We start from the raw sequence: 19,132 nt of genomic DNA, 5'->3' as shown, positions 1-19,132 counted from the left end.
TTCAATTTGCTTATTCCTTAGTTGCAGTCCCTGCCAAAAATTTTTTAGATTATTCTTACCTAAATATATTAACCATTTTTTTTTATAATTAAAATATTTGAATGAACAAAATATATATATATATATATATATATATATATATTTTTTATATTTAATATAAAATTCACACAAACTTATTATAATTTCAAATTTATAACACATAGGAAAGAGATCAATTTTGTCAAAATTAAAACCCCGTATTTAAAATATATATATGAAATTTATAATTTACATAAATAAAAATACAATTATCACAAAAATAACAATGAGTAAAACGACACCTCTTCATATAATTATGTTATTTAAAAAATAAATCAAACACACCTCTCTCTATGAGAATCCCCACTAAATAAACTGTAGTTAACTGGTGCAAACAAAGCTCATAAAACAAACTCAAATGTCAAACATTTAGTTGATGACCTCATCCCAATAAAATATATATCTGGCCTCCGCAAATGTAGACCTGCCCAGCAGTTGCGTTAATTAACAGTTTTCAATGGACTTCGTCAATAATTCCATCTTTTATGTTTATTCTTAACTTAGGCATGAAGTTTCTATATCCATACTGTTTTAAGAGAATCCTGTGAAAAAGAGCCTTTCCTCAAATAAATGGCCTAGACCTTTTGGAAAACCGGACACATCTTTAAGATATGTGCCGTTTTAGCTTTAAATTTTAGGACAAACTTTTATGATTCCTCAGCCTCTTCCATGAATAAACACTGAATTTATACTGTCTGGTTTTCACTGAAGTATCAACCTTTACTCTCTTCAACTAGCGTGACACATTTGGATTCATATTTCATAAGGTATGTTATAATTTTCATTGAAATTTAGCCCATTTTCATGAAATTTCATCTCATTTCTCCACTCGTGAGTACTAGTTTTACGTCAATTAAAGCATTCTGTAGTGAATTTGAAAGAACCCATATCAGAATTTTGAATAGAGAGGGCTGAAACTCTGAAGGAATTTCTTGGGATAAGATGCAATTTCAGAAAAATGATTACTGCCCCGGCTGAGAATTTGGTCAGATTGTTCCATGCAGGATTACTTGGTATGTTTAGTCCTCTTTTATATCAAAATTCTGATTCTTTGTTGTCCATTAGGTGGAGAGAAACCCAATTACAAAGATGGGTGGTGGTCGAGACCACAGGGATTGCATTTCTGATTCATCAGACGAGACAATTTCAAGTAAGTAGTGCTTGCGTTCAATAGTTAATTTCATGTTTAATAATTCTAATTTATCGACTGTCTTTCTGTGAGCGACTTTGATCCTTTGGTTGCCGAGAGGTGGTTTTGGGTTGTTAGTGAAACCATGGGTGCCTAATAAGCATGGAGTAATGCTTCATCCTGGAGCTTCACCAGCTCCAAATTTGTATAAATTAGCACAGGCTCATCAAAACCCAGGTCTGGCATGCACCTTTGAGGCTATGAAGCTCATAAGTTGAGGCCTATGGATATATCCTCAAGGTTCACAACCTCGAAGGTGAATATCAGACATGGGTTTGGGTTGGATTGTGCAAATTCAATGCACCCAATGCACTTTTACAAAGACAAACATGAAGAGTTGATGCATCACACCTTGATCCCCACCCAAGCTGTAGCATGCTCTTCACTTCTCTCAGTGCATTAATTTTCCTTATTAGCTGATCGGTACATAGATTGCCTTTGTGTTGTACATAATTTGATGTTCTAATTTATATCTGCATGCCTGAAAAGCACAAAAGGTCATTCCGGCCTTGTAAGTTTTTGAATTCACTTTCACGGTTGGATAGTACTGTGAACACATGGTATTGTCTTTTAGATTGTATAGCAATCTTTGTCTGCTGAAAATTTTAATCGGAGTCAGCCTGAGTAGGCCTGTCTGCTCCAAAAATTAGGAGTTATGTCACTAGAAACAGGACACAGGAAACGGAACAGTAAACGTGACTCGCAGGGTTTCGGGTATAAGAAATGGCGCTTTGTAGAACCTAGGGTCCTTAGGTCGTAGTCATTACTCCTTGGTCATATACTAATCAAGACTCTTTATAAGTCTGTGAGCAATCCTGAATTAATTCTGCTCTCAGAGCTGGCTAGCTGAGTCAATATTCCTGATTAAAATCTGTCAGATTCATTTTTGTTCAATAAGTTTGCTGAGTTTGATTGAGTTTACGTTCCCTGTATTTTTATTAAGCTGTGATATTGCGGAGTTTTGCTGAGTCTCCACTTTGGGTTTACCAAGTCATTGTCGAGTCTAGGTCATGTGACTTTGCCCCAGGCACACAAAATTAGAAAAAAACAGACATGTACCAATACAAAAATTAGGATATCTGCCAACGAGCGTTTGGTTCAATGCCGGGGGCAGTGGCATTTCAAGCTGCTCGCTAGGTTTCTATCCCCTTGAGGTATGTGCACACTGCATAGCATCACCCTTTGTGGGCCAGTTAGTCTGTCAAAGCAAGACCGTCTGTGATTTTTTTCATAATGTGAAATTGTGAATGTGCATTAGATTTAGACACAACAATCAAGATTCAAAATTCAGGGCCTGAACTCCAAAATGATATATTATATTATATATAATGTAAAGTTTCAAATGACAAAATTGACTAGTCCATGTTGATTGTAAATTTATAAGATCCAAATGGGCTAGAGTCTTCTGCCTAACAGGCAATAATTTAATAATCGAAATCAGTGTCCAAGTCCTTGTCTTCTGCCTCATTTGATGCACTAGGCACGTAGTCACTGAGCCAGAGACACTAGTTTACATTCATCCGCAGGCCAATGGGCATGGACTGAGCCATCTGGCTTTCTCTCTACGTTCTCCTAGCCATCCAAAATGGAATGTTGTCTGGTTTGGATGCCATTTTTGGCCCAAAACCATTTCTTGGCCATTTCTCACAGAAATGTTACCCTCTTGTATCATGCTTGGTGTTATTCCCGTTCACATGAGCTAGAGAATTGTACCTTGGCAGTCCTCTGTATCAGATCCCATGGGCTCAATGGATGGAATTAGGTTCCTATACAGACAAAACATCTCTCTTGAGAATGTGCATTTGTATGCAATCTACCAAAGGGATTTATATAAGTTAATTCTAACAACATTAGGATGTCAATGGGAAAACCTGGATTTTTTTCATGTGATTTTTGAATTTTTGAAATTACTTTTCTGATTGGGATTGAAGTCTGAACTTATACTACTGTCTTTTAACTTGAAGAGCTATCATGGTCTGCTGAAGAGAGCAATCAGACTGGGGTCGAATCAGTAGATCCGCATTTTGAACAGGGTTCTTCACTTCCATGGCTTAGTTTGTCTAAGGTTCAAGTTAGTGGTGTATTGGAAGTTCAGAATAAAACTGATGAAAACTGTGAAATTGATGTAAGCTACCAGAAAGCCCCAAGGCCCTCTTGTTTATGCCAGTTACTGGACAAGTGAATAAGGTTCAAGTTAGGGGAAAATTGGAAGTTCAGAGTGAAATTGTCATCGACGAAAGCTGCCCAGAAACTGCAAAACTACTCCTGAGCATGCCAGCCAGAGGACAGTTAAATATGGTACAAGTTAGTGGGGAATTGGAAATTCAGAATACAATTGTCACAGAAGAAAGCTGCCCAAATTCCATTCAAGCTTCAATCCAAACATTACCGAAAGATTGCATTCGTAAGAACCTTGAAGTTTCCAATTGGACAATGAAGTTAAAGGATGCAGATGGCAGTCCTGAATTGGATTCTGAAGTGAAGAACGGAGACAGGTAAATTTTCAGAAGAAGGAACTCAAAGATGGCATTTCTAGTAGATTAATTTCATAGATTTATTGATTTAACCTTTTTCAAGTTATTCCAGAAATTAAAATTCACAATGATATAGACATAAGCAGGGGGGAGTGCCTTAACATAATATGCCACCTTTGTTATGGCCTCTTAAACTGAAAAATTGCTTTTTAACAATCTTGAATCTAGAAAGGATTCAGCTTTATTTAAAAATATATTTTCTCAGGTTTATAAGTGAGACTGAATTTACATTGTTGTCCATCCCAGGGCTGACAGAGTCAACAAGAAATCTGGTGCAGCAGAGAAGCAGGAATTTGAAAATCACCAAGAAAATACGTCTGCATTTGAAGACATTACTTTGAACCAACTACCATTTCTCAGTGGATTAGAAGGCCATTCAAGAGAGGAGCACCGGAGAGCAGAGATGCGTCAGAAGATCATTCAGAAGAAGGCCATGCGGGAAATGCGTTATGACAGAATTGAATATGAAAAGGAAAGGCTGTTAAGGTTTTTCTGAACCCTGACATTTTCATCAGACTTGGTTAATCTGGAGCATTCTTTGCTCCCTATTATCTTTCCTTGCTTGAATTGCTGATGGAAATCATCAAATTTGCTTAGAAGTCCAAAAACAAGGAGAGCATGTTCTGTGTACTGAAAATGTTAGGTCCTTCATTGCTGGTTTTAATGTTTTTCCTTGTCACACAAATTGTTGACTACTTTATATATTTGTTCTTCACGTCTAATGACCTTGCAGATACAGACCTGGGGCTTGGCTTATTGAGACTGGCGGTATAAACAGAAATCATTATGACATTCCAACTATTACAACACTTTTGCTAGTTGGACCTAAAGGAGCTGGGAAAAGCACTCTCATTAATAATATACTACGGGTGCTCAGCCATGGAAATGAAAGATTAGACAAAGCTCAAGTTTTTTGTAAATTCTGCTTCTTTTATTGCTTTCTTTGTCTATATGGTGATAGCATTGCAAGTTTATCAGAACTGCTATGATTACGTTTTTGGTATTTATTTGCACTTTAATGGTAACATGCTCTCAGTTTTTTATTTTCTTTCCCTAAAAATGGTTCAGTGTATTTGCTTTGACCTGTACTGTGTTATCCAACTTTTCTCCTTTTTCATTGAACTTCTGTGATTTAGGGTCTATTTGCACAGGGAACATTTGACTAAAATTGAAATAAGTTGGTTCCTTTTTTTTCAGACAAATCATCTGCTGAAAGTGGGAGCCTCTTTCTCCAGGAATATATGGTTCCTGGAACTTCGAAAGCATTCTGCATGTTTGACAGTAGAGGCTTGTTAGAAAATGTTGCTGAGGATTTCCCTATCCTGGAAAATTGGATGTCTAATGGCATACAGCATGGAGAAATGGTTCTAAGGTTAGATTTATTGTTTACAAAGTATTTATATTCTGTCTGTTTTTATACCACTTATTTTAGTCTAATGCATATTAGTTCTAAATTGTTTTATGGCTAGGTCGTCTGATGACAGCACTATAAGGATGTTTATGAAGCACAAGGCACGTGACAGACTTGATAATTTCAGTAAAAGAAGGAAAGTCAATTTTGTGATATTTGTTGTGAGTGCATTTTCTGTTCTTCAAATCATGGAAAATGCGGATACACTTGCTTCTGATACCCTGGCAAAACTTTTCAACTGCCCATATCTTTCATTTAAAGGTACAAATTCTCATGAATTCCTTTGCCTTTTTAATCACCTGATTGGCAATACCTGTGTCCAATCCTTGTGCTGTGACTGGGGTCACGCTAAATGACTTTTTTTTTGTTGATTTCCAAAATGAAATTTTATTATATTACAATAGTAGTATGATGGCTCTGGCTATACCCGTAGGGCTACATGCTGCAGGATATTCAAGCTTCCTGCTATCTAATTTTGCTATGTTGAGTGACAAGTATAACAGATTCAAAATTAATGCTTTAAAATTCGTCACTGTAAGACAAAAACAATTCCAAGCAGATGGTGTCCCGTTCCTTATAAATGACAAACTTCTGGAACCATGATCCATACAAAATTTCTTTACATATTTAAGATTTCCTGTTTTTATAAAAAGATAACGAAACCCATACTAAAGCTGAAAACTGAATTATCAGATTTGTCACCCTATCCTGAAGATCTAGGTTATGGTACAGATTGGATTCCTTGATCTGCACTGGATTCTGTAGGATCTAGCAGCCTTTGCTGGGGGATACATGTTCTGCTGCCGGATCAGTTTCTGGCAGCCAAATTGTTTGCAGGACCTGTTTTCTTCCTGCAGCAGGAAGCAGATATTGTAAAAAAGTGAAATTTAAGTTTGGCTGGCCTTTTTTCAATTTTTTATTTCTCTCACTCACCACAAGGGCATTTGGAAGCCTGACTCACATCATTTTCTTCTTTCATGTTGGAGAACAAGTTTGAGAAGTTTGGAGAGCAGAACAGCCTACATGGGCAAAGTTAGCAGATTTGAGCATTCTTTTGTGTTGCACATGCCTGTAGAAGAGTTTATTAGCTGTGGTTGAGAGGGTGTAGTTTTTTTTGAAGGTAGGTAAGATAAGATAAGCTAATTGCACCGAGAATAGCGAGGTGCTTGACAATCCAGTATGGGGGAGAAGTTGTTAGGAACATACGAATGAATGAACATAATGTTACATTAAAAAACAAAAAATACAAGTCGGCTCCAGTTTAAACAACAAAAGATTAAATAAAACAAAAAATAAAGAACTATGTACATATGCATGTAACAACATAAAAAAAATAAATTTAAACCAGCTTAGATTCATCTTAAACCCAGATTTACCAGGCAGTGAGAGCGATCAAATTTATTATTGTGTAAATTTTTTAATATGAAGGAATTAATACATGTCATGGAATTAAATGATGAAAAAATTTACAAATTAAGAAATTCAATCTCTCTTGATGCTTGATAGATCCAGGTTTAAAATGGATCTAAGCTGGTTTAATTAATGTCCAACAAATGACTATAAATAGGTCAATGGGACTGCTAAGTACATCAGTGAAATACAAAGTGGGAGCATGAAAGTGCCTCTTAGAAAATCATAATAAAAACAAATCTGGTCTACGTTGAGAAAGTTCCAAAGTCTAAGATCTAACAACATGGAGTGTTTAAACAAAGCAATGATGCAGATACAAGTACACACAAAAACTATGGAGAATTGAAGGCCAAGAACCATCGGACCTCCAGGGGGCATGTCTCGCATGGGGGGAAATTAACATCCTCTTTTGCTCTCTCGCTTAACATCCAAGGATGAGGGGAGATAACATTCCTAATAGATAATTGCTCAGATGATTTGGAGGAGTTGGAAGATATGGTACGAGATATTTCGTTCTTTGGATGCTGAAGCTTGCAACCTAGACTTGAAGGAAGTACCTTGACTACTCGTGTGGTGTGAGTTGTCTTGGGATTTGAGGTGACATGGTTGCAAGGGTCTAGTTGATCAAGTGTTGGTGGCCTCCTAGCATCTCATAGATCTGATGTATGATGTGCTGACGTCTACCTGCATTTGGTGCCTCTATTTGATGGAGGCATCGAAGAGAAATATGTAATCAGAACTCGGTCTGGTTTGTGCTGGAGAGGGTTGAGAGAGTGGGATCTAAACCCAAGGGCCTCCCTCATGTACAAGGTCAACCATCTATGGTCTTGGAAATGAAAGAGCCTAGATAGGGAGTCTTGAGACTCCCTAAAAAGGCAGTAAAATCATCCTCTAATCCCATAATAGATTGGGCACTTAAAGATGAAGTGTTCTTCTGTGTTATGTATAAAAGAATTAATAATAAAATTAAAAGCTATAGATTAATTATAATAAATAATAATTATAAGAAGTCATGTCTTTGTCAAAGGGCAACTTGGTCTATATTTAAGCTGTGTCCCCCACTCATTGTAAAAATCATCTCATTCATATTCATTTCTATATATTATGTATTATTTACCTTCAAGCAATTACAAATATTCTTGTACCATCTAGTATCAGAGCAGTCGAATCTGCACATGCTGTACATTTCTGTACACTCAACTGCCATTTTCTGCACAATTGTTGTACAACTGCTACATTACCACACACCACTATCCGCTGTACGAATTACAACTTCAAATTCCTTCAGCTACCATACCAAGTCATACCAGCACACAAATTCTTTCATCCGCTGTACAGAAACTGCAATTACAACATTTGTATAGTATGAGTTTTCATTGACTTGTACAATCGTGCCCGTGCAGCCATGCATTTGTGTCTGTGTGATTATACGATCATATCTGTTTGGCATACACGAATTAATTGTGCCTTCCATACTGGTATGAAATTACCTAAGTCACATGACACGAGGACACGAGACACGGAGGACACGTAAATATGAGTATTCAATATGAAACGCAGTGACCCGGAAACAGGACACTAGGGACATGTTTTATATATATATATATATATATATATACTGAAATATAGTTTTTGATCCATATTAAATTGCAGGCTGCAGCTTATCTAATCAAATTAAAATATAATTACTTCAAAGTTCATAGTTCATTTTAAAAAAATAAATAGAATCAAAATTTACTATTTAGAAATTAGAATGTGATATGCTTGGTCTTGATTCTTGAATATTCAATGTTCATTGAGAAAGATTTGATGAATTTGGGAGAACTGGGAAGATGAATACCGCCTTCAATGCCACTTTTATAGCCCTAATCTTAAATCTGATGATCCTTCTTCCTTTGAGGAATTAAGGTCCATTTATTTTTGTAATAGTATTTATAAGACTATGAAAGAGACAATTTTCTGTGGTATGGAGGCATGGGAATGGGTAAAAAATTTGCCATCTATATGGCAAGATATCCTTCGTGCGCAATAAATTGAAGGTTATACAACTTGCAATTATAGTTCAATACTTCTGTGAAAGAAGGTATATGTCATTGATGCCACTACATATTTATTGCCCAGTCTCTTCAAAGTAATTGTTACTGATTTTCTCGATAACTTCAATCACATTGTAAGCTTAAATTTTAAAGTTATGCACAATTAGTGAATGCATTCAAAATATGAATCTCACATGTATGGTGGGAGCTACATAGCGCTGAAAGAACAGTTAGACAAATATAATAAAAAAAGACAAAAAAAAAAGTTCATGGAACATAGAACTTAGATTATCCCTTCAGAGTAAAGAGATTCAAAATATAGTCAGAAACATGCCTCTAAACATGGTTGAATTGGAAACATAATAGGTGAGTACACAAGTAGAAATTTGTTTTACTCAAATTATAGGTGAGAAAGTCAAGAAGCTTGCATTTTATGATATTATAATCATACATTACTCGCAAAATAAAATTACCATAGAAGTTCCCAGATCTTAAAAGATGACAAGACGGGAAACTACTTGAATTCACACTCCATACACGCTGCAAGCTTTAGGAAAGACATCTTCTTCTGTCCATTCTAAGATGTATTTTGTTTTACTACTGAGCAATTACAGAGTTATAACTATAGACCACATTTATGAATTGCCCATCTCGAAGAATAGTTTGATAGATTGACACAAGTTTTCGAAGCGCATTTCTTTAAGGCTTAAATGTCTTTTAGTGATAGCACGTTCAATCCATTAGAAATAATAATCATTCACATTCACCAAAAAGATAGAGAAATCACTGAACCATCTAGAGTGATATCAAGCTACCTAAAAGAAAACCTGCGTGAGATCCAGCATCGCTTCTAAAGCAACTAACACAATTTCTGTAAGCAAACATGTCACGATGAATATACAGCGACGGACCACAGTTTACCTAAACGCTGCAGCCTGCCAAGTTGCCAAACCTCACACACGCCGTGACCAAACAACTCCACGAGTCCATGGAGATGACTTGGTCCACACCCGGCTCCTCACAACGAATATACAGCAACGGAGAGCGATGACCGAGGAAAACGACAGAGGAAAATAGGAAAAGAACCCCGAAAAAATAATTGCGCGGGCTTTAAACTAGTGACTTCGTGGGGTACGTATTCAACCGTAGAAAAAACGTTAGGGCAACGTATTCTAGACATCTAATACTCGTTTTCCAGGAGTCTGACACGACTAAAATGCCCGAATATGTTTTATAGGACACAATAAAAAACGTTTTCGACACGTTTTAGGGCCATTTTCGTGTCTGACACGTTAAATACGGGACACGGGACCTTGGAGGATATGTCCTGTGACTTAGGAAATTACATTAATTACAATAGCTGTACTTAGTAAATTAATTACAAGGAAATTCCCAAAAACATTACGGTAGTAAATTAAAATTCGATCAAAATTGATTGAAAAACCCCACCACTTGCAACGAGGAAAATGACTATAAATGAATTCAATACAAGTTTGAAGAAAGTGAAACAAAAACAAGAGCAGAGAAGAAGCTCTTGCGGCACTTTAGAGTGAGTTAAATAGGGAAGCATGATTTGTTAGAAATGCAGATCGATCAGAAGCACATTACCTTACAAAGGAGCATGCAAAATTAAATGCCAAGGTTGATAAAAATCATGTTAAATTAAAAGACCAGTAAACTGAATTAAAGGACCTCATAATAAATTTTGGCAAATCTCAAAATCTGGCCATTCCACTGCATACTTCTTCAAATGTTTCAAGACCCTCGAGCTTGTCTAGCACGCCAAACCCACAAATAAATATACTTCTAAGCTAGTCTAACACACCAATCCCACAAATAAACTGTTGGATGGTGTTGTCATTGATGTCAACCTTGGAGTTTGACTGGGTTTGACTTTGACCAAAAACACTAGTCATTATGTCAAACAGTTAATGAACGCTTCTTAATAATTATCTGGATTACATCAAGTTGGCAGCTCCACTGTTGGATGGTTGAAAACCCAGGTCCTAGGGTTTGGATTCCCTGAAATGAGGACATACCCCGACTTTGTTGAGGGTTTTTGAAGTGGAAAATCTTTGAGTTTGGCTTGGAGATCCACATCATTGGATTTTCCTTGTCGAGATGTTTCCAGTGGTATGTGGAACACCCCGTAGTTCATCCGGGTTTGTGAGACATTCCCAATTGAAGATGAGGACCCCAGTTTCTGGGCTAAAACCCCAAGGGGTGGTGCCATGACATACATTCATTGGTTAATGGTCATTAATACTGAACTTAAGGGTTATTTAGTGATATATCATCTTATAGTAAGGTGTTAAATTATTTATCTACCATTGAAAATGTCCCTCATCACTTTAAAGAGGAAGAAGACTCCATAAGGCTAACGACCTTCTCCTTTAAGGCTTAAGTTATTATTTAACTATGATTATTTAATCAAAGTCCTCCAATGTTTAATTGTGAAGCCCCTTCTAATAACTCTTCAACATTCACTTTAGGAACCCTTCTTAAGCCCCTTGAAGGTCTATAAAAGAAGACCTTATACCTTATCTCACACATCAAAAACTCAACAACGATTTGTGAGAAACCTCTGAAATATTCGGACCTATTGAGTTAAAAATAACACAGAGATTACAGAAGTAACCAACGATGAAATTTCAGTAAATTAAGGTTCGATGTTGGGAACTTTTGAGGTCCATTTTGATTACAGGTTGTCTTGATAAAGGAAGAGCGAAGGATTCAGGCTAATTTTATTATATAAATTTTATTACAGTTTCCTTTTCTTGGATTCGCTTGAGTGCTGGTGCAGGTCTTATTGCAGGCCTTCGACCTTCATCCAAAAATCACAAAGTCGTGGTTTAGGGTGAGGTTTTTTTTTTAATTCTCTTTCTTTTTGATGTGTGTGTGAGGATTTGCTTAAGTTCTGGGCCGTCAATCTCTCCTTTTCAGCCCTCATTAGGGTTCATCTTACAAACCCAAAATTAGCCCTAGTCCCGAAGAACACTCGGAACTGTGGTAGATGAATGATTGCAAACCTTAATTTGTTTGTGGGTTTGTGTTGCAAATTTTTCTTTGGGTCAATTGGGATTCGTTGGGAAATTAGAGTAGGCTTAATTACAGTCATTAGGACAGAACTATTAGTGCACACATAAAGCTAAATTGATTTTGTTTCTTGATCCCCTTGTTAATATATGACATTGAATTTCACCATAAGACAGTGGCAGTAATCGCTTTGTATATTAGTAACTTCAAGGATGAAATGCACTAAGCCAATCATTGACTTCGAATTTTTTTGTGAAGTATGTTATGATTATTATACTTGCAAACATCATTGATGTATTTAAGAGTTACATACATCGGGTTGAGTTTGTAAGAGTCCAAAGACATACAAGACTATACTACCATACAACATTCAGTAGTAGAGATTCACTTCATGACTAAGAGCTTTATATACTAATAAGGAGAACAACACATCTAGTATACAAGCTGTAAAGTGACTTGACACACAGATTTGACATTAATGCACATAAGAATATTGACATAACTCCTGACAGTGACAAGAACTTTTTGGTACTGCAGTAGAACATTCTCATTAAAGATCATAGTTATACTTTGTTGACAAGTGCTATTGACTGTACCTACAGTGAGAGAGTGTGTGACAGGGACATTGATTTGTAACAGGCTTGATGATCAGCGACTCTTGTGTGATATAGTGTTTTTGACTTGACATACATGCTTGAGAAGTGATATTGTGTGTATCTACAGTGACTTCAGATAGGGACTCTTAGCAATGATTTGAATTGGCTATCTATGACATATAGTTGACTATATCAATATAATTATTATGACTATGATTCGACACATTGACATTCTAACTTAATATACAAGACCTGACCTACAGATTACAGTGATCTTGTACTTGACATAGACCAATATACCTGTTAGTGACTTGGCATGTTTAGTGATTTGGAACATAGAATTAACACACATTAACAGTGATAATAACTTTGTTGTACAGCTTATTGACATAAGATATGGACAACAATGTATGACTTGTGATCAACAATAACAGTGATAAGACATATGCTGGTAGCCCTCTTTGGGCCAAGTTTGAGAGTGTTGTAAGGAGGGAATAGGGATGACCTGAGGCATCTAGGATTGTGCCATCATCAGACATTTGTGCTTGACACTTGCAGCAACATAAGCAGTTTGATATAATGATGTGGTTTGGCAACTTCATGAGCTATTGATCACATATTCATACGTGAGCAGTGCAGTACAGTGCAACAATGTTGTGCAGTGATCAGTTAGAGCAATGTTGAGCATTGTGGCTGCTAGGATTTGTTAGTGATATCCTTACCGAGCAGAGCAACATATCTTCTTTACAGTTTTCTTATATTGACTTAGAGCACAGGGGGATCCAGTGTGAAATTGTGAAATGTGGTCCGCCTACTCTTTAGGGTGGCAAGGTGGTGCAAGGCAAGTGATTGGAGTCACCAACAGGTTGGATCCTGAGAATACTTCAGGGTGGCAAGGTGGTGGTAGGGCAGGTTGTAGCTTGCAACAGGGCGTTGGAGCATCCTTTCAATGGGAGCTGATAAAGCACAGGGCATTGGAGCATCCATCCGGTTACAACTGGTATATAGGGTGTTGGAGCATCCGTCATGTTGGAGCCTGAGATCTAGGGCATTGGAGCGTGTCTTTACAATTGCAGTTGGTAAAAATTTAAAATAGGGTGTTGGAGCATCCTACAGATTGGAGCCTCCTTTAGTTGGAGCTGAAAACTTGATGGAATTATTTATTTTAAAGAGAAAAAGACAATTACTAAGAAGCGTTTGATGGTTTTCGACTCAGAGGGGGTTTTCCACCAAAAAATTGTGTCTATTGTCTCTATTTTTGTTAAAATTAGCAACTAGGGCCAAACTCCATGTGAGTCATCTTATTTATGGCTGCTAATATTTTTCTTGGATCCCTCTCATCGAGAGTTGTAGGATTGATCTAAAGATCATCCGATTCCGATAAGTGTTCATGGAAATTTATTTGCATTATAAGACAATTCGTCAAAGCCGGCCAACAACCAAATAAACCCCACATGTGCTCAACGTTTTAGTATAAATAGAGGTGGCCTTCAAGTCATTTCAACACACTTGGGATCTCTTTCTCTCTCTACTTGTCATTGGGTTTTAGTAGGAGGAGAGATCCTAAGGAATAACGTTGCCCTGATCCAGAGGGCAGAAAGCCGGAATTGCTGGAAAAGCCGGAACTGCTGGAAAAGCTGGAATTGTTAGAAAAGCTGGAAAAGGCAGAATTGCAGGAAAAGCCGGAACTGCCAGAAAAGTCGGAAAAGCCGGAACTGCCAGAAAAGCCAGAAAAGCCAGAACTGCCAGAAATGCCAAAAAAGCCGGAATGCCAGAAAAGTCGGAAAAGTCGGAAAAGCCGGAAAAGACGGAGTTGTCGGAAAAGCCGGAACTGCCGGAAAAGACAAAACTGCCGGAAAAGCCGGAACTGCCGGAAAAGCCGGCACTGCCAGAAAAGCCGGAAAAGACGGAGTTGTCGGAAAAGCTGGAACTGCTGGAAAAGACAAAACTGTCGGAAAAGCTGGAACTGCCGGAAAAGCCGGAACTGCCAGAAAAGCCGGAACTGCCAGAAAAGCCGGAAAAGCTGGAAATGCCGGAACTGCCAGAAAAGTCGGAACTGCCGGAACTGTCGGGAACAATCAGAATTGCCGGAATTGTCGGGAACAACCGGAATTGCCAGAACTGCTGGGAACTGCCGAAACAGCTGGAGCATCTGTCTCCGAAGGAGAGCAGCATGCAAGGGACAACTAACTAACATTGGGACAATTGTATGGTACTTAGCAGCAAATACACCAAGCATGCAATGTTATAGCTAGCATGCAAGGGACAACTAGCATGCAAAAACAAGCATGCTAAGGACAACAAGCATGCTAGGGACAACAAGCAAGCAAGGTGCAACCAACACATAGGTCAGGATGGCAACATGGTGCAACAATGGCACATAATGCAGTATAGTGATGGGTACAGTCATGATTAATGAAGAGCGATGAGATGCAGCATAGTGATGATGGGTGTAGCATGGTGCAGCGCGGTGAGGTGCAGCATGATGACGAAATGCAGCACAACGATAGGTGGAGTCACCTTGGAGAATTAGTTGAAGCAACATGTCTTCAACTGATTTCATGTATCATCTTCTTAGAGATGATTTATGCTCTTATCTAGATAAGTGAAAGTGTTGACTTCTGTTAGAAACGTACTATCTCTCTCTTTCTCTCTCTGTGCTGAACTATTGAAGAACATATAAGAAGAATTGATCAAGGGTTTCCCCACGTTGGGGTTTGTCCCTGGCTAGCGCCACATCTCGTTTCCTCTTTTTTTGGCTTGTCTTCTGCGATTTATGTTTATGTTCTATCTGCTGTTTACTTTAATGTTGATGTGATTGCTAATCTGGAAAAGGTATGGAGCTAACTGTCAGAATTGAAATAAATTGCTCTAAGCATAGAACATACCTAAAATTAACATGGTATCAAAGCTGAGGTGAAGACAATACCCAAGCAAGAGTGAAAGAGCAATCACCGAAGACAGTTGGGAAAGGACAAAAGGATCAGTGGATTCCTCATCCCTCTTCAAATTCACCAAGGGTGAAGTCAAAGCAGAGAATATTATCAGAATGGCGCAGTGGAATATGGCCTACCTAAAGATCACTTCATTGGAAGACTGGATCTCATGGTGGAAGGAAAGGCAGATAACTAGTTCGACCATTATGCGAAGGAGTGTCCGAATGGCAGGGACACATCACTTGATGATGATAACAATCATTCCAGGGACATCTTCAATGATCAAAGGAATGACAGGTAATGCAAGTCATCAAGGAAATGGTCGACTCTTCATAGAAAGCAAGGAACCCCAGGTATGAAGAATCAAATGTTGTTTCTGATAAGATAAAGAAGCGTTATCTTGTATTGGCCCTCTCCTTCAGGTTCTTTGGGAATCTGGCTTATAGATTATAGTGCTTCAAGGCACTTCATCGGATAGATGGGTGCACTCTCTAATTTGGTAGAGATGGAAACAATCGTGGGATTATACTTGGAGCCGATGCCACCTATCCTGGAAAGGGTTTAGGGAATGTTAACTCTCAATTGAATAAGGGTAACTCGATCCATTTACATAATCTCTTTTATGTACTTGATCACAAGAAGAACTTGGTGTCCATCTCGGAAATGGAAGTCAAAGGTTTCAGGGTGGCATTCATCGATGGAAAGGTATGTGTTAAAAAATATAATTTTCAAAGATGCTTTTTCTCATGGGTTCAATGTTGGCAATTTGTATCAAGTTGCAGGATGGTCCATTGGGGATCATGTCAATTGACATATTGCATCTATAACACCAGAGGTCTACCTATGAGGCCCTACCTGATGTGAGTCAAATGGTGATAGGGATGTCTGAATTCAAGTAGAGCATGAAGGTACATGTGTGAGATGCACCGAAGGAAAATCTTATAAGGGGACCATTCCCCTCATGCAGTAGGTCCACAGGTTTGGAACAACCCGAGGAGTTTGAGATTCATGATTGGGAATCTCATGTATACAGGTGGAAGAAAGCCCTTTATGGCTTGAAGCAAAACACCCCGGGCCTAGTATGAGAGGATTGATAACTGTCTGATGAAGCTGAGATTCACTAGGAGTGAAACTGATCCAAACCATTACCCGAAGGTTGTGGATGATATACTTCTCATACCAACATCTTATGAGGACGACCTATTTCTGACAGGTGCAGACCCTCTCATTTGTAGAAGTAAGAGGGAGTTGGATTCCGGATGTGAAATGATAAACTGCAAGCCTGTGACTACCTTGAGGATCTTAACTTTCAGAAGTTATATGGTAGTGATGTCGGACCAGATTTGGGAAATGCCTCTGAGTTTCATAAACTCATTCACGTTGATGTTCTTGGTGAAATTCCGTCCGAACATATGTTTTGCAGTTAGCATGGTGAGCTCATATTTGGTTGAGCCTCACTGGATTGGTGCCAAGAATCTTCTGAGATATCTTCGGGGCACAATCTCTCATGGATTTAGGTACACTGCCGGAAATATGACACTGCATGATTATTTGAATGCTGACTGGGTAGGCAGTGTGGAGGATCACTAGAGCACTTTTCAGTGCTCGTTCTCTTTAGATTCTGCTTCGATATCATGGATGAGTAGGAAGCAGAAGTCGGTTGCTATAAGCATCGCTGAGACCGAATACATAGCTACGAGTATGATCTCGTGTGACGCTGCATGGTTGCAGAAGCTCTTAAGTGAGCTGTTTGTACACATGATGAATACCACTGTGATTCTTTGTGACAACCAGAGGGGGGATTCGATTATTGAGAAATCCCGTATTTGATGATTGCTCCAGCAGATAGACATCCGATACTGCCTTATCTGTGATATGGTAAGTCGATGAGCGAGGAGGCTCCATCGCATTGAGACTAATCTACAGGTCACAGACATTTTGTCAAAGCCCCGGGGAAAGGTCAAATCTGTGACTTTCTCGAAAAACTTAAGAGTCGTTGAGAGACCTTCTTATAAGGGTCCTGCATTTTGCATGCATTGAGGTCTGGGAGCTCTGGGGGGCTTGGGGTACTTACTGGAGCAACATACGACCAGAGGGCGACTCACCCTCCCCTGGTGGTGCGCTATGAACAGGATGATTAGTTCTTCTGTGGGCCAGGATGATTAGTTCTCCCGTGGCAACTGTGGAACAGGATGATTAGTTCTCCCGTGGCAACTGTGGAACAGGATGATTAGTTCTCCTGTGGGCCAGGATGATTTGTTCTCCGTGGCGACTATGGAATAGGATGATTAGTTCTCCTGTGGGCCAGGATGATTTGTTTTCCGTGGCGACTGTGGAACAGGATGATTAGTTCTCTGTGGCATCCATTGAGAGGATGCTTTGTTCTCCTGGGGACAGGATGATTAGTTCTCCTGTCGAGGCATCCTACCCATGCAGTCTGGGACTCATGGGAAGTACCTCTCATCTGATCAATGAGCAGGGAAATGAGGATAGGGACCATAGTAGTACTATCGATGGACGCATCGCTGTATCTACCATACTCCCTATGCTAGGATGACCTCCATTGATCTGGGATCAATGAAACTGATCTGGGATTAGTATGAGTGGTTTGAGACACTCTCTTGTGACATTGATCTGGGATCAGTATGAGTGGTTTGAGACACTCTCTTGTGATATTGATCTGGGATCAATAAAACTGACTTCGGGTCAGTAAGATTGATGTGACACTCTCTTCAGATGACACTGACTTCGGGTCAGTAGAGAATGGTATGAAACATTCTCAATTAGTTCTTCTTCTTCATGGTTCTGTAGAGCAGAGCAAAGCAGAGCAGAGCAGAGCTCAGCAAATCAAAGCAGAGCAGCGCTCAACAGATCAGAGCATAGCAGAGCAGTGCAGGGCACTGATGGCAGAGATAGTACAGTCGGACATATGGATCAACGGATGGAGTTCTCCCTACTTGAGAGGGAGTGTTAAAATTGGCAACTAGGGCCAAACTCCATGTGGGTCATCTTATTTATGGTAGCTGATATTTTTCTTGGATCTCTCTCATCGAGAGGTGTAGGATTAATCTAAAGATCATCTGATTCTGATAAGTATTCATGGAGTTATGAATTTATTTGCGTTATAAGACAATTCGTCAAGGTCGGCCAGCAACCAAATAAACCCCACATGTGCTCAATGTTTTAGTATAACTTCAAGTCATTTCAACACACTTGGGATATCTTCCTCTCTCTACTTGTCTTTGGGTTTTAGCAGGAGGAGAGATCCTAAGGAATAACGTTGCCCTGATCCAGAGGGCAGAAACCTGGAACTGCCGGAAAAGCCGGAAATGCCAGAAACGCCGGAATTGCCAGAAAAGCTGGAAAAACCGGAACTGCCGGAAAAGTCAGAATAGTTGGAACTGCCGGAAAAGCCGGAACTGCGGGAAAAGCTAGAAAAGCTAGAACTACCGAAAAAGCCGGAATAGCCGGAAAAGCTGGAACTACTAGAAAAGCCGAAAAAGCCGGAACTGCTGGAAAAGACGGAACTGTTGGAAAAGCAGAAAAGCTGGAAATGCCAGAAAAGCCGGAACTGTCGGGACTGTCGAAATTGCTGGGAACAACTGGAACTGCCGGAACTGTAGGGAACAGCTGGAACTGCCAGAACTGTCAGGAACTGCCGAAACAGCCGGAGCATCTGTCTCCAAAGAAGAGCAGCATGCAAGGGACAACTAACTAACATTGGGACGATTGTATGGTACTTAGCAGCAAATACACCAAGCATGCAATGTTACAGCTAGCATGCAAGGGACAACTAGCATGCAACAACATGCATGCTAAGGACAACAAGCATGCTAGGGACAACAAGCAAGCAAGGTGCAACCAACACATAGGTCAGGATGGCAACATGGTGCAGCTATGGCACAT

General features: G+C 39.1%; 1 protein-coding gene across 1 annotated transcript in view; it reads left to right on the top strand.

Moving 5' to 3' along the window:
- Positions 1 to 445: 445 nt before the first annotated feature.
- LOC149173210 (uncharacterized) overlaps positions 446 to 19,132 on the top strand; it is a 53,445-nt gene continuing 34,758 nt past the window's right edge. Inside the window, exons 1-7 of the mRNA XM_089424533.1 lie at positions 446 to 845; positions 1,144 to 1,228; positions 3,232 to 3,762; positions 4,048 to 4,287; positions 4,535 to 4,716; positions 4,999 to 5,173; positions 5,271 to 5,473. Coding sequence (XP_089280659.1) covers positions 3,428 to 3,762; positions 4,048 to 4,287; positions 4,535 to 4,716; positions 4,999 to 5,173; positions 5,271 to 5,473 — 1,135 coding nt within the window. The 5' untranslated portion in view covers positions 446 to 845; positions 1,144 to 1,228; positions 3,232 to 3,427. The remainder of the gene's footprint in view (positions 846 to 1,143; positions 1,229 to 3,231; positions 3,763 to 4,047; positions 4,288 to 4,534; positions 4,717 to 4,998; positions 5,174 to 5,270; positions 5,474 to 19,132) is intronic.

This window comes from Pinus tabuliformis, chromosome 4_2 (genome assembly GCF_031772625.1).
Source record: "Pinus tabuliformis cultivar Carrire ecotype Pingquan chromosome 4_2, CPIR1, whole genome shotgun sequence".
Lineage (NCBI taxonomy): Eukaryota > Viridiplantae > Streptophyta > Pinopsida > Pinales > Pinaceae > Pinus > Pinus tabuliformis.
Note: the sequence above shows the minus strand (reverse complement) of the source record. Positions and strands in the feature narration are given on the sequence as shown.